At 40.7% G+C, this 15,930-nt stretch overlaps 2 protein-coding genes across 2 annotated transcripts in view; one reads left to right on the plus strand and one right to left on the minus strand.

The window, feature by feature from the left end:
• Positions 1 to 249: 249 nt before the first annotated feature.
• Positions 250 to 14,471, minus strand: LOC109481612 (mitochondrial inner membrane protease subunit 1-like; the record flags this gene model as incomplete). The annotated part of the gene is made up of 5 exons (XM_019784194.1): positions 250 to 776; positions 10,250 to 10,360; positions 11,302 to 11,425; positions 12,893 to 12,981; positions 14,286 to 14,471. Coding segments are annotated over 5 exons (612 nt in total), but the record flags the coding sequence as incomplete, so codon positions are not given.
• A 1,039-nt stretch (positions 14,472 to 15,510) lies between these two features.
• LOC109481613 (ankyrin repeat and SAM domain-containing protein 3-like) overlaps positions 15,511 to 15,930 on the plus strand; it is a 9,508-nt gene continuing 9,088 nt past the window's right edge. Inside the window, exon 1 of the mRNA XM_019784195.1 lies at positions 15,511 to 15,525. Coding sequence (XP_019639754.1) covers positions 15,511 to 15,525 — 15 coding nt within the window. The remainder of the gene's footprint in view (positions 15,526 to 15,930) is intronic.

A 15,930-nucleotide genomic window follows, 5' to 3' on the forward strand; every position in this document is an offset into this window, starting at 1 on the left:
CGGGCGGGACGAAAAAATAAAAATAAAAACAGGCCTATGCATCCAAAATGGCCCAAAATGGTACGATAGGAGCCATTAAGTCAACACAGTCCAGGCTGGTTCAAAATTTAAACAATGAATTTTGAACTTTTAATGGTAGCACTGCATTGAAAGATGGAATGACTGTAACAAGTAATAAGAAAAGGACTGTTTTCAACTGTTCAGGGCAAAATATGAGCATTTTGCAGTTGATTCTGAATTTTTATTTTTATTTGCAAATCAGAAAAAAATGAAGAGGCGAATCCGTTAACCAAGAAATTAAATTGGTGTGGCCTGATCCTTCCCTGAGTGTAGGTGAAGCTCCTTTGTTCATCTTCATCTTCTTTGTTGACTGATGTTGACTGATGGCTTTGCCACACTTGTTTGGAGTCCTGTACTGGGCTGGGGTGGTATGTTAATGTTCTCAAATGGTGACGTGTTTGGTAGAGATGCAGACCACTGCAGGTGAGCCATGAGGTTGACTCAGTCTGAAGGAGTCTAGCAACTGGGCAAATAGACACCATCCCTGCAGGCAGGGAACTCCACCCTGCTACAGTACAGTATTTCTGAAGAGGGGCATCTGCCTGTACTGTAGGTTGTTCTACTGAGAGTTATTTCATAGGATGTGACTGTCTTGTCTATCGTTTGCCTGTCTGTCATCTGTCCTGGGACCTGCCTGTGTCTCCCATGGTCCTGAGGCCAGGCAGCATCCCCTGTGGAGGGCCCCTTAGGCTGCCTGAATCTCCTGGTGGCCAAACCTGCAGGGGGCGAAGAGTTAAACAAGAAATGCTTTTTAAAAAAGCCAACAAGGGTAGCCTCCTTTGCAGACTTGTAGGGCAGCAGCGTTATTTTTTCTGGTGAGTGACGTGAGTTATGCCCTGGAGGGATGGCTTGGCTGCTGAGGGAGTTTTGGCTGGGAGAGACGGTTTTGCTGCCCAATAAAACCGAGCTGCGAAACTGTCTCTCCCAGCCAAAACTCCCTCAGCAGCCAAGCCATCCCTCCAGGGCATAACTCACGTCACTCACCAAAAAAAAAATGCTGCTGCCCTAACCATGAATAACCACCCAAAGTGATTCTCAGCATGAAGGCAAACAAGAACTTCTTAGAAAAGCACATATGCCCTAGAGAATTTGTGTAATAGGAGATAGTACACCCAGGGGTGTCTTCTTAATAAATTACTGACATCAATAAAGTAAACAGACTGTTTTTAATTCTTTTCTTCAATTCTGTTTTTACTTTCATTACAATTAGATTATGCTATTAGTCAGAATTACCTACATGCATCTCTCTTTGTTATAATGTTAATACAACTTTGCATTATTCAGGATAAACATCATCATCATCTGGCGGCTGCGTTAGAGCAGACGACTGACAAAAACTGCCTCAGCTGCTGCCGAGGTTGGCCTAGTTGTTAGTGTGTTGAAGACAAAATACATGTGCTACAACGACAACCCAGGATAAACAGTTACTGTACTGTAAACCACTTTAACTTCATTGCATGGACATGTATCTCCAATCTTTTATATCAGAAACGCGGAACAACAACAAATTACGGACATACACTGTCAGATTATTAAAAAATACTTACCACGAGGAAAATTACCTGAAAATTACAAACATTCGACACAGAACAGCCTTCACAAAACTCCGGATAAGTTCACACAAACTCCACATAGAAAAAGGCAGACACAACCGCATTCCTCTAGAGCAAAGGATTTGCCAATTTTGCGATTTAAATAAGATTGAGGATGAGTATCATTTCGTAGTCAATTGTACGTTATATAGTAATGAGAGAGATTCCCTATATTCTTATATAATAGATAAGTTCCCCAGCTTTGCACATTTAAATGAATCAGAAAAATTCCTATTTCTTATGAAACTTGACAAACCATGTATCACTAATTCTATATGCTCGTACATCTATAACTGTGTCAAGAAGCGAGAAGAAGTCGAACAATGTAAATAGTAGATCACATTAGTATGTATAGTTTAAGTATCATTGCTGTATCCATTTCCTTGTCTATCCATGACCTGTACTTAGCTTGTTAGAGCACAAACGTACAATAAAGGTCTTTCTTTCTTTCACATTGCAGGAGCAGAAAGGATTAGGATTATATATACTAGTTGCAGTGACTGTGATACAGTTAGTATATAATGATAGAGTATTTTTGTTTCTTTGTTTTGAATAATAGGTAAACATCCTTCAAGCACATGTTCAGCTTTGTTCAGTAATGTAAGTAAACTGTACAAGCTACATGTAAGTATAAGTTTTGATCCACATAATTTATATGTTTGGGATGTTATGAGCTCTGCAAAAGCTATGTACATAAAACTATGATTTATAACCTAACCTAAATTTATTATGATTTAATGGAATAGTATCAACATTCTGTCTTGACTAGAAACCTTTTCCTTTTAGTGCTCTACATCACCTGGGATTTCTGTTAAGTTTGCATTAAAGGTATTCACAGTGAAAGTGTACTGTAAATAATGAGTACAGGAAGATTATTACCTCCGGGGAAGGAGATATCCTTCCGCGAGGAGGTTTTACTATGGTTCGAAACATTTCTGTCAGCAGCTGTTTCTCGCGATCGGCTGGACGGATTGGTCTGTTGTTCGGTATACGTATTGCTGTTGGGCTGCAGATGATGCAGAACGTTTTTGTTTAATTGTATATGTGTTTATGGGCGTGGAAATAAAAGGTTTTTAAGTGCTCCGGACACCCCCGCCATGCTGAAAATGGAATTTACCATGTTGTTAAGGAATGGGGAGGTTTCAGTTTTGGGTCTTACCATTTAAAAGGGGTCAAACAGAGGGGTGTCTGCTTCCGATATGTATTTTGAAATATTATCGCAGTTGTATCTCGCGTTGGGGTAGACTGGACTCGGTGTATGTTCTACTAATGGGCTGTAGATGGTGCAGGTTTTTTTGTTTTTATTGTATATGTGTTTTGGGGCGTAAAAATCTGAAAATGGTCGCGCGCGGCGCTGGGCTGGCTGCCAGCGCAACTTCCGGGTGGGCCAATGGGTCAGGGGTCAACGCCCTCTTGCGCAATCTTGGATGTTTTCGGCGTATAGTACGACTTCTTAACTTACAAATACCGTGGTATACTGTCTCAGACGTTCTCGACATGCATTTTTACCGTGGGTACATGGTATGGGCTGCAGATGAAAATGTTGACCAGTCCTGTATTAACACAACCAGGAACGCTAAATCTAACACATAAAATTCAACACCATCAACTATACAGAACAAACAACATGGAGAAATATACAATAAAAAGCCCGGAGGTATAAAATCTCAGATTTTACTTGTATTACAGATTAAATATGATGACAACTGACAATTGTTGCACATTCATAAGATGTATTGTTGTGAAACCTTTTCAAAAGTATGATAATAATCACACAAATTTATTTTAGTGCTAAATTACGTCAGTTGGGAATTCTGTTAAGTACCAGCATGCATTAAAGGTATAGTGGAAACAAAGATTAAAATGTTGATAATGAGTGCAAGGTTGTTAATAAGAGTATACTCTAGGGTTTGGAGTTATGCAGCGATACAGAAAGATGACATTATGGATGAAATGTAATGATAAATGACAATCTTGCACTCGTAAATTGTAATGTTGCAGTGAAACCTTTTTAAAACTTTATAAAGATGAACTGCATCATAATGATTATAATAATTGCTACAACTGCAAAATACCAGACTGCATTGAAATTGCAACTAAAATGTTTAGAAACTAGAAACTTTAAGGTAACAATTGCAAAGCAAATGCATTATAAATGGGGTCGTGTGGCGCAGTCGGTAGCGCGTTCGGCTCACACCCGAGAGGTTGCGGGTTCGAATCCTGCCCATGTCACCGATCTTGTGCCCTTGGGAAAGGCACTTTACACGACTTTCCTCACTTCACTCAGGTGTATTTACACCTAGCTTCGGTTAGGGACGTCCCTCGGATAGGACGTTAAATGGAGGTCCCGTGTTTGGGAGAGCCACACTCCACGCACGTAAAAGAACCCACCGCACTTATCGAAAAGAGTAGGGGACCTTCCCGGTGTGAGTGGTTCAAACATTACAGTCTGGTCTCAGGTTTCACATCTTGTAAAGGTGATAGTCACCTGTTATGTCAATCCTTCCACAAATGTGGTAAATCGTCATAGATAGATAAATGTTTACCTTCGTATATGATCTGCTCTGTTAATCCTTACACATTCATAATTATTGTAAATTATGTTATTGATTGATTTAGATTGTGTTTTGTGACTTGTCCAGTTGTCAACTATGTTTGTATAATGTATTGTCTGTATGTATGAATACCAGGAAGACTAGCGGACCCTAGGGTCCACCGCTAATGGTTATTCTAATAAAGTTTCAAAGTTTCAAAGTTTCATATATATGGTCAGACAGGAGTCTAAGTCCCTCCTGCTATAAAATTGCAACATGATGTAGCCCAACACCAGTTACCATGGTGACAGGCATATGGTTCAGGTCATTGACCTTACTGGTTTGGACAAGAAGAAGAAACTGAGCAAAAACAATATGTTTTCCTTCGGTAAACATAACTGTTGCTACAGCAATAGCATTGTGAATGTGAACTTTTAAGATATTTTCTGAGATATTGAATGGGATATAGGATGAATCTAAGGGAGGGTATCGATATATGGGTTATGCAGCGATGCTTTAATTGCTTAGACGACCATTATAGATGACCAATTACACAAAACAAGCCTTGTATGTACTTAAAAAGCTACAAGACCTTTTTAAACCACCACAGAAAGCTTCATAATTGCTAAGAAAATGATGAGAAATACGCAGACGTGCTATCATGGAATCTCTAACCATAACATAAAAAACAGTATATAGTAGAGGGGATTCATTCCTCAAGCTAACCAACATCTTGCACACACAGTCGTCCCTCGATAAGACATCTGGAGCCGCAAACATCCTGTTTAGAAGTTTTATTCAGCCTGTCACACTATCAAGGAATCTCTAACCATAACATAAAACAAACATCCAATGCTTCATTCTTCCCTTTTAAAAAGGGATTATCTTTTTTTTTTTAATTGTAGACTTCAGTGATATGTACATGTAGGGGTCCAAGTAAAACTTGGACACTTTTATTTTGAACGTCAATGTTAGAAAACCAACTGTACAATGTTCACTCAGGTGTCCCCATGTTCACCCATGGAGCTACATGTGTAGAAAAGGTTGATTAGCTCGAAAAATTAGTATTTTTATGTCCCTTGCGGGGTCCACCAAAAAAAAAAGGCTATAGGTTCAGCAGGTTTTTCTAGGGTAGGTCGGGAAACAGGAAACACAACATTTTTTCCTAGGCCTGACATGCAGGTAACTCTAAGCTGGAGATAGCAACCTAAATTTGCATGCTTCATTCTTCCCTTTTGCAGCAGACTAGGGAACCCAGAGGGTGCCATCCAAAACCAGCAGAATGACAGAATATGTCGTTACTGCAGCAGAATAATGTGGAAATAACCAGGCGCAAAACAAGCTAATGTTTTGGTTCCCCTGTGGGGACATCCATAAAACTAGCAGGAACAAGGAAGTTAAAAAATGAGTTGGGCAACTCAAGGTTGTTGTTCATTGTTGTTCCTGTACTGAGCTAACAGGTGCCATGTACAATTTGAAAGCTTGTTCATTTTAATCTCCAAGCAGATCCTATATATGGTTGCAAACCATTATCCCACCAGTGTCCATATCCTCATTTATAAAGATTTGGCAATGCAATATTATACTAGACTAAGTACTGACGTTGTGTGGCTGAGAACATGGGTGGGTTAGAAGTCAAAATTTATCCGAGGACACTGTCCTCTCAGACTCAGAGTTTTCGAGTTTATCTTCAGTTATTCAAAAATCTGAGTACCAACAAATTGAATGTGTGTAACATTGTGTTATATTCACTTAAAAGTACATAAGGCCACACCCACTCAATTTTATGGATGACATCCTCTGAAGACCCCCAAACTAGTGCGCGCATTCAAACAAAAAATAATAAAACTGCTACTAAACCACAGGAATTAATACAAAGCTGGTATCCTGAATTTGCGGCAGTAAATAGTGACATATACGACAAGCCGGCACATGCTAGCTTTTTGCAGAATTTATGATTCAGCACTGTACATATGTACAGAATTCTTGAGTCACAAAACTTCCGTAGCCTGGGTGTCATCCTCCATTCTTACCACTGGGGCTCCGTCTTTTTTGAGAACAGGCAAAAATCAATGCGCCCGTGGATGTCATCCATATTGAGTTGGTGTGGCCTTAAAGTACATGAAGTATTATGATATCAACAATTAAGGTACAGACTGTATGTATGGACTGTACTCCAAGACTCTGTTTTCATGTTGATACTTATAAGGCTATACATGTATATATATATATATATATATATTTTTTTTTTTTCAAATATCTAAGAAACAACCAACAGAACTGGTGCTGCATGGTGTGACAGATTGTTGTACAGATGTAGGTCCACACTGGCAATTTGTTCTGGTTCGTTACCACGGCTGGATAATTGGTGTCCTGCACGGACTATAGACACCACAATTCTCACCACCATGTAACGAGGTATATGTAGAGTCTGACTGATTTACTCTTTGGGCCTAGGGAAAAAAAGTTGTGTTTCCTGTTTCAGTCCTGAAAAAAATAGGGTCGGTAGGTAGGGTAGGGATTATCTTTTTTTTTTAATTGTAGACTTCAGTGATATCTAATCTATATACATGTAGGGGTCCAAGTAAAACTTGGACACTTTTATTTTGAACGTCAATGTTAGAAAACCAACTGTACAATGTTCACTCAGGTGTCCCCATGTTCACCCATGGAGCTACATGTGTAGAAAAGGTTGATTAGCTCGAAAAATTAGTATTTTTATGTCCCTTGCGGGGTCCACCAAAAAAAAAGGCTATAGGTTCAGCAGGTTTTTCTAGGGTAGGTCGGGAAACAGGAAACACAACATTTTTTCCTAGGCCTTACAGGTAACTCTAAGCTGGAGATAGCAACCTAAATTTGCATGTATAGATCACCTCAAATTGGCTCCCAAACTCCTACGAGGTAATAACAAGCAGTTTGATGGCACAAGGTTTCTGTTCTGTGGAAACTTCCTGGTGTCTCATTTTGTACAGTTCCTTTCCAAAAGATGGTACCAAAGCACTTCATAAATTGTGTGGATTGTTGATTTCTTTCACCAGCAGAGATACAGCTATTTGATACATTCATGTATAAATTGCATCATCAACTTTTGGAAAATGTGCCAGGCCTATATCTTTAATTGAATGAGGGTATTGTCCATTTCTTTGTAATACTATAGTCTCCTCATAAATACATTTCTTTAAAATGCCTTTACACGCACTCGCACTCACTATCCAGGATTAGATTATACTGCTGCTGTTGTCCCTACTACAAGGGTTGGCAGCAGCATTTCATACATATAATTTCCGGTAGACTTTTTTCGTCAAATATATACTACCTTAAGTTAAGACGGTTACTTTTGATGAGCTAAAAAGTTTCTGAAGTCTAGTAAGAATAATAGTAAAGTTTTGGATAAAAACTAATTAGGCTAACGAAGCAGACGGATGGATTTATTTCCTCTGTGTATAAGTGGCTAAGATTGCAGCTTATAGAAGGGAAGACATTCTTTAAAGAATTAGAGCATGCAATTAAGTGAAAAATGAAATACAATAAATTCTCATCTCTATGAGGCTGAATAGAAATACTCTGGTTTTTGGAACAGTAAGCACAATCCCTTCATGTTTTCACTAACTATTGTATACTATTAGAAGAACTATAAAAAGTACATTTTTACAAAGATCACAAAACCTACAGTTCTTCAATGAAAATGGCAAGCCTCCCAGTAATACAGTATATGAAAAACATCAGAGAGATCTATACTAGACTTTCTTTTTTTTTCTTTTTTTTTTTGATAATTGTATTTGTGTGTTCCTTTGCAGATAGTCTTCAGACTCTGAGATCACAGAAGTTTGAGTATTCTGCCTTGTTAGTTGACAAACGTCCATGTACTTCCTCACCGGAAACCAATCTTAATTTCCCGGCCTATTTGTCTAAATGGGACTGCCGGGCTTTAATTTGAAGTTTGACCTCCACGAAATTCCCTTTCGATGCACCATTTGGGAACAGCCTTGCACAAATCAGGCTGATTAACGGTCCTGACTACAGGGGAGATGGCAGTGAGGAATGGAAACAAATAGGCTGTTTGTTTGATGAAGTGTAAGAAACAGGAGGAGCCGTAAAAACCCACTGGTCCCGGGCGGGGTTTGAACCCACAACCTCTCGGGCCCCAGTCAGACACTCTAACCTCTCCGCTAAAAGGTCTAGACCCATTTGCCGGATCTGTTGGTAGCGCCTATAAACCCCCACTGTTACACTACTCCCCCTTTTCTTTTCAAGATTCGTCCTCGAATCTTCCGAATTCGACATTCCTGGAGCGGCACTCTTTGCCAGAACTCCCAGGGCCGGTGTGGGAACCACTGTAAGAAACGAAAGGGGCGAGCAGGTCACAACCGGGAATCGAACCCGAGTTGTCCGCTTGGCGGTCACCAACGCTAACCACTACACTAAAAGGTCGCACGACCATTTAGCATGGTCAGTTAGCACTGTTACACTACTCCCCCTTTTTCTTTTCAATATGGTCTAGTGGTTAGGATTTGGCGCTCTCACCGCCAAGGCCCGGGTTCGATTCCCGGTGTGGGAACCACTGTAAGAAACAGGAGGAGCCGTAAAAACCCACTGGTCCCGGGCGGGGTTTGAACCCACGACCTCTCGGGCCCCAGTCAGACACTCTAACCTCTCCGCTAAAAGGTCTAGACCCATTTGCCGGATCTGTTGGTAGCGCCTATAAACCCCCACTGTTACAGAAGGTTCAAATCCACCTTAAACCAGGGAGGACTGTTCGTAGAGCTCTCTAGTACATGGAGCCCTGCCCTGCAACAACCTAGCAGTTCCTATAGAGTTGTCTAACCATATAGGAACATACTTTAAACCCTATTGTAATGTACATAACAGATCAGTGACCTTATGGACCTTTGTCATGTTTAACTGTATTTTCCAGTTGCTCATAATATGCTTTCTGGAGTTCTGTTAGCTCATTAGTGACGCTGAAGAAGAGTGGTGGATGTCACTCGAAACGTCCGGATATTATCCCCATAATTTATCCAGTTACTGTAGTAGAGTTTGAATTTCCTACATGTATGAAAATAGGCTGTTTGTTTGAGAATACCTACATACAGGCTGTACAAGTTGATGAAGTTTGTGTATGTCCCACTTTAGTGCTGTGAGAAGGGTGGAGAGAACTGGTTGTCAGATCATCAACAGTAGAACAATTAGACTAAAGAATATATAAATGAGAGCTGAAAAAATTCTACTCTTTTTCTTTCTCAGTCAATGGTCACTTGGAGATTGCTTCAAGGTTATGGGATACATGACAGTGGTCGAAATACTTTTTTTCAGTGTTCTGCAATATTGCAGAAGAGTCAAAATTTTGTTCTGCAATTTGGAAATACTTTCTGCAAATACACAAGCCTCTATACTACAATCTTGCAAGTTTATAAGCATGAACTATTGATTGATATGCAAATTAGTGAAGACAAATTTTTGGAAGTCCAAAAGGAAACAAAAAATAGACAAGTCAAGACAAGGTTGATGTAAATTAGTGAAGAAGCTCCTGTTGTTTCAGAACACTGGAGCTTAAGTGTTGTCTGTCCTTGGGGCCAAGAGCACCAAATCCCAAGTGCCAATTTTTCCTGCTGCAAAATTGCAGATTGTATAAATTTTTCTTCTGCAATCTTTGAAATCTATCTGCAGATTGCAGACTGCAGACAGGTATTTCGAACACTGCATGAAGTGGCCTGGTCAGCATTTTGTCTTCCTAGCTATATGTCAGAAACATCAATGCTCAAGGTGGACTCACTGAAAGCAACTGGACTATAAACTGATCCAGTAGGAGAAAAATCTCCCTAAACTCCCTACCCCACAATTTAGAATGGAATGTACTCTTTTTGATCTTTAAAGTGCTCGAGTTGTAATGTGGCTTGCCTGAGACACATGAGGCATGTCAGGGGATTCAAACCTTGGACATTTGGGTTCAGGGCAAACACCTATAGCCATGATGCCACCTGAGTATTTAGAGGTGGTCAATTGACCACTAGTACAGGTTTTGCTTCACTGTATGCAAGAGAAAAGTGCTACCCATGATCTGACCTTGTAGAGGACCTTGCTCCTGAGCAGTGCGTAGGGTACCGGTCCGTAGATTCGGGAGTCGCTCGAGTTCCCCATGTTATCTCCGACCAACCAGACATGGCCTCTGGGTACCTGGGGAATAACAAGGCAGTCAGAGATGGCAGACTTCACCCCCTTACCCATACTGAGTCAGAGATGGCAGACTTCACCCCCTTACCCATAGTTCCCCATGTTATCTCCGACCAACCAGACATGGCCTCTGGGCACCTGGGGAGTAACAAGGTAACAAATAAGGGATGGTAGACTTCACCCCCTTACCCATACTGAGTCAGAGATGGCAGACTTCACCCCCTTACCCATACTGAGTCAGAGATGGCAGACTTCACCCCCTTACCCATACTGAGTCAGAGATGGCAGACTTCACCCCCTTACCCATACTGAGTCAGAGATGGCAGACTTCACCCCCTTACCCATACTGAGTCAGAGATGGCAGACTTCACCCCCTTACCGATACTGCTCACAAAAGGTATCAGCACTGAGCATGTGTGCAATGCTATATTTTGTATGTATCATGGAATTGCAGAAGGGGATAAATGAACTGAAACATCAGAGACACCATTAACCTCCTTGGAGACAGTAAATGATATACATAACTACTTTTATGTTGCACCTGGGCCGCAATAATGTTCGATATGTGCACGGACCATGCCTAGGGCTCTATTTGGTTATCACAATTGGGCTTCCAAATGTTTCATTGGAAATGATGTTGTTACATTTTTTGATCTAGGGACACCAAATTTTGGCTCATTTTGTATATACTGAAAGGTGTGTTTTCTTGGGTGGGCCTTCGGCTGTATCTCGGGTCAAATGTATCTCGGGTGATACGGAGTCTATATTTAAACTGTCAGTCAACTGTGTTACACTGTGTTGTATTCTGTATGTATTGAAGGATCCTGGTTTGAGGCACTAACTTGTCAAACATATACATGTAGGCTCTGCATTAACTACTACCATACAATGTACTGCAATACTAGTATTAGCAGAGCCCCCTATCAGTTTGACAGTGAACTTACCCATCTGTATTTCTTGATGAATGACCCAGGGTTGAGGCAGACTTTGTCCCCCTCCATCCCGGCTACTCTCTTACAGATGAAGATGTTAGGGTTGGTGGGAGACCTGGCAATCACAACATCCCCTCTGGAATATATGAAGTTCATCATCATCATCATGCCTCCGGATTAGTTTATACTAATCCGGTGAGGTACACTTGATAAAGTTACTCCAGTATGTCCTATCTATCATAGCGGACACTAATGCAGGCCCTGTGAGACCAGCGTCTCTCTCTAGCATGGACAAAAGTGTACTAGTACTATAAGGATGTCCCACTCTACGTCTCCCAATAGGAAGCCACACGTGTACTAATCTACCAGCTGGTTTGTTACTACGAACATGCCCAGTGCCAGGCTAGGGCAAGTATACGTCATCGGACTCCAGATGAAATGGGCGGGAGAAAGCCACAGAGTTGAGCCATAGAGCCATATGAAGTTAGTTTATACTTTTTCTGTTATCTGTGGAGGGAGCATTGAAAACCCCCATTTGCGATATGCTGCCCCTGGATAAATAAATGGAAAGAAACAAAAACACACAACATCAATTGCATTTGGAATGATGGAGGTTCAAACTGAAGACCTGAAAAATGGGTCATGCGACTTAAAAAAACATTACGAACAAGCTAATCTCCAAGCATATTCATTCAGAGGCATGCAGGGGCAATCAAATAACAGTAGCCTGTGTTACCATTTGCCTATGGACGGATAATGGTTACAGGCAGCTAAGGCCACACCAAGTAAATTTTATGGATGACGTCCTTTGGAGACCCTAAATCTAATGCGAGAGGGCGAAAAAAAAACAAGAAGGGTCCTAAAAAACAAGATGCCTAGATTAGAAATATACTAAGAGACCACAAATGTTAGGACACAAATTGAATGAGGTGACACAGTGTAACAAGCAAGAAGTCTTTTATTCATCATCAAAACAGCAATAAATCAGGTGGAACAGTGGACAGTGAAAAATTTTCTGTTATTGACAGGATGGTCCTGTCAATAGTGCAAATTTTCTGTTATTGACAGGATGGTCCTGTCAATAGACACTTTCTTCGCGTTACGGGTTTCACGTCAATCTGACCATTTGCTGGTTATAGTTACAGGAAGCGAAATTTCTTGTGTGTTTTTTCTAGGAAGAGGCCAAAATCAATGCGCGCGCGGACGTCATCCATAAATTTGGTGTTTACTTGGTGTGGCCTAATATAAACTCACCTTGCCCCCAAGAATCACATACATTTACAGGTAATTTCTTTCTCACCATGAAACTAGTTTTCAGGATATTGGTTTTCTTAACGATTATGATCTACAAAAAACAACAGCAAAGAAACAAACGTTATCTACTTACTCTTTCTTACAGGAACTAAAGATGTTTTTAAAATTTAAGTCAATAAAGGGTACTTATTTAGACATTCAGGTAATGTGATGTGATATACATTTTCAAAATCTACCCAGTTGCTTGAATACTAGTAACTTTTTCCTTGTGAAAAGACAGTGTTAGGTTCACTATCCAGTATGTGTGATTCCATGACAATGTAAGATTAGATAATTAAAAAGTACTTACACCTCCACAGTCTTGAGCATGATGCTGAACTTCTCGGTGATGAGGATGTCCTGTGTGTGGATGGTCGGCTCCATGGACGGGCCCGAACACTGAACATACACAGGAAAACTTCAAACTTTCACTTCCGAAAATAGTTTCATCAGGTTGATAAGGTATAGGATATACTAAGGTAGTAAGGGTTTTCTTCTACACAACCAATTATTCGTACATTGCTAACATTTTGGTGTCAGTCAGACACCTTCCATTCTCACCGCAAAAGTGCCACCTACATCGGCTACACATAGTGGCGAGAAGCAGAACTCCAGTCAGAAGCTCTAGATTAAGATCTGAGGAAGGTGTCTGATAGACACTGAAATGTCAGCAGGGTACAAATTCAAAAGTCTAGCTTTACAAGCTTCTCACCTTTCTTTGATATATGTCATGTTGGTTATAATGATTGTGAGGCTAAAGCATTATTATCATATAGCCGGACGGCGTGGACCAATCAGAGGCCCGGATACCCGTGCTGTTATTTCCCGATAACAGCACATGTGGTGTTATGGCGGAATAACAGCACATGTCGTGTTATGGCTGATACCATTATGTTATAGGGTATAGGGGCATGCGACTCTTTCTGTAAACCTTTGTAGCATTTTTCTGTCCAATAAACTGTTTAGCTTCATTTAAACTACAATTTGCATTAAATGAAATTATCCATATTTGTTTTAAAGCGTATAATATATTCGAATGTATTTTTATGTATGTATATATATTAAAGCTGTTGTATTTCAAACAGGAATTGTGTTGATTGACAGTTTGGATAGGCTATATGATAATAATTTTAATGCACTGCCTTTTCCTCGTTGTATATGGTGTCATAACTGCATGGGCAGCTGCCATAACCACCTCATAAACCACCTCGTTCGCTTCGCTCACACGGTGGTTTATGAGGTGGTTATGGCAGCTGCTCATGCAGTTATGACACCATATACAACTCGGGGCAGTGCATTAACCCTTTATTATACTCTGTCCAATATTGTTGTTGTTGTTCTTGTTTGTTTGCATAAACATTACACATCAAGTTTTGTGCATTTGTGTTACATTTGAAATGCATACAACTACAGACTGTGTAAGGTGCTCCACTCACATGGTCAGGATGGGCCCCATCTCTTTTTGATAAGTGTGGTGGGCTCTTTAACAACCTCAAGGTGCGGTTACTCAAACATGAATCCTTTATTTCGAGGCCTTCCTAACGATAACTTAAGGTACATGTAAGTAATACTAATTTTCACCATGGAGCTAGAAACCGAGGCGCTACGCTACGCTTCCCTCGGAAGCATGCGGCCTTGAGTGAGTGAGTGAGTGAGCTAGAAACGGAGTGAGAAAATTTCAGAAACTAGAAGCCAAAACTCACGACAATAAAGTCAGCAGCGTACTCCAGTGTACAGTGAGCTATGCAGCCGTACTGGACTGCGTATCCGACCACTGCCGCAGCCTTCCACACAGCCGACCGCAGGCGAGAGAAAAACATCCTGATAACTGGTGAGACTGTACAACCTGGTGACGCTGCTATCTGTCTGCCATGTCTGTCTGTGGAGCAAATTACAAACTTGTGATATACAAGTGATATAAATTCAGTTATAAACAGGAAAAGTTTTCTGTAATTCTACATGTACAGCCGACCGCAGGCGAGAGGAGAACATCCTGATAACTGGTGAGACTGTACAACCTGGTGACGCTGCTATCTGTCAGCCATATCTGTCTGGGGAGCAGTTCATCAAAAGATTATATATAAATTCAGTTATTGCAGTTTATCTTGCAGTCCACACAGGGGCGTACTCACACGCACCGACACCTACAGTTTCTGTTTTTTTCCCGTACCATCCCACAGTGGAACTCCTTACCCGGCCCGGTAGTTATGGCTCCCAATGTTGAGTCGTTCTGGCGGCCTGCCCGCCTTATCCTTGACCTCCTCTACCCCCCCTAACGGCACCCCGGGGTTATTTCAGCTCAGGGTACTCAAGATGAAGATGAAGTTATAAAGAGTTAAATTTCTCTGTATTTCCACCAGTCTTGCAGTTCTGTTTACATTTATTGAACCTACACACACCTGATATTTTGTTTAAAACCTAAAATTCTATTAGTTTAATGAGGCTCGAGGATGCTCTAAACGTTACTCCACTCTAAACGTAGTTTCTAGTTTGTTTGTTTTTTCTTTTGGACAAAAATCATGGCAATAACTTCTTCTTAAACCCTTAATTTCTACCAACGTAGATACAAGGAAATCATTTGTCACTCAAGAGAATGAGTAGATTTGGAATCGGTTGCTTGAGTAACGATTTCCTTCTCAAAATCAAATTTTCTCCTTTTGCCTTAGCCCCCCTCCCCCCTCACATTAACTTTGCAACTTACTTTATCAGTCCTTAAAAATTACGAGTAGATTTTCGGTAACAGAACGTTTTTCTGTGTAAAGGATTCCTCCAACAAACATACGCTAACAGAACAAAAGTTTAAAACAGTTCAGAGAACAGTAAAAATCACAAACGTGTGAAAATGTCGTCTGCAAAATGATGGTATTTTGGTGACTTTCATCAGGTCAAAGGTTACAGGTCAATACCCGTCAGCCACCGCTGCACAACATGGAAGCCGATCAGGTATGGAGACAGTCTGGTATGATTTTATTGACTAAAACTCGATAATTACTGCAATTATGATGAAGTATTTGCAGTTTATGAGTGCCGAGAAGTTATTTGAGTGTAGTGTAAGTTTCTAGGAGTGAGGGATCTTGTAGAAGATGCTTATAGGAAGGCGCGAAGGGGGGATTCATGTCTAAGAAATTCTTGTGTCGGCAACAAAAGGGTTTGATAGAAAGGCAGTGAGGTATGGCCAGGTATGCAGACGGCTTAACGGTAATACGGGAGAGCGGCTGGGCGGAACTAGGGCTGCCTGGCACCGGTGTTAGTCATGTGTAGGAGTGTACGTGTGTGTGCTCTGCCGTATGGTTTACGTAATTAGTAGTACAGTAGTACTGTAAATTAGTAAGTTGTAAAACTTCTAAG

This window comes from Branchiostoma belcheri, unplaced genomic scaffold (assembly GCF_001625305.1).
Source record: "Branchiostoma belcheri isolate BF01 breed outbred unplaced genomic scaffold, Haploidv18h27 scaffold57, whole genome shotgun sequence".
Classification (NCBI taxonomy): Eukaryota; Metazoa; Chordata; class Leptocardii; order Amphioxiformes; family Branchiostomatidae; genus Branchiostoma; species Branchiostoma belcheri.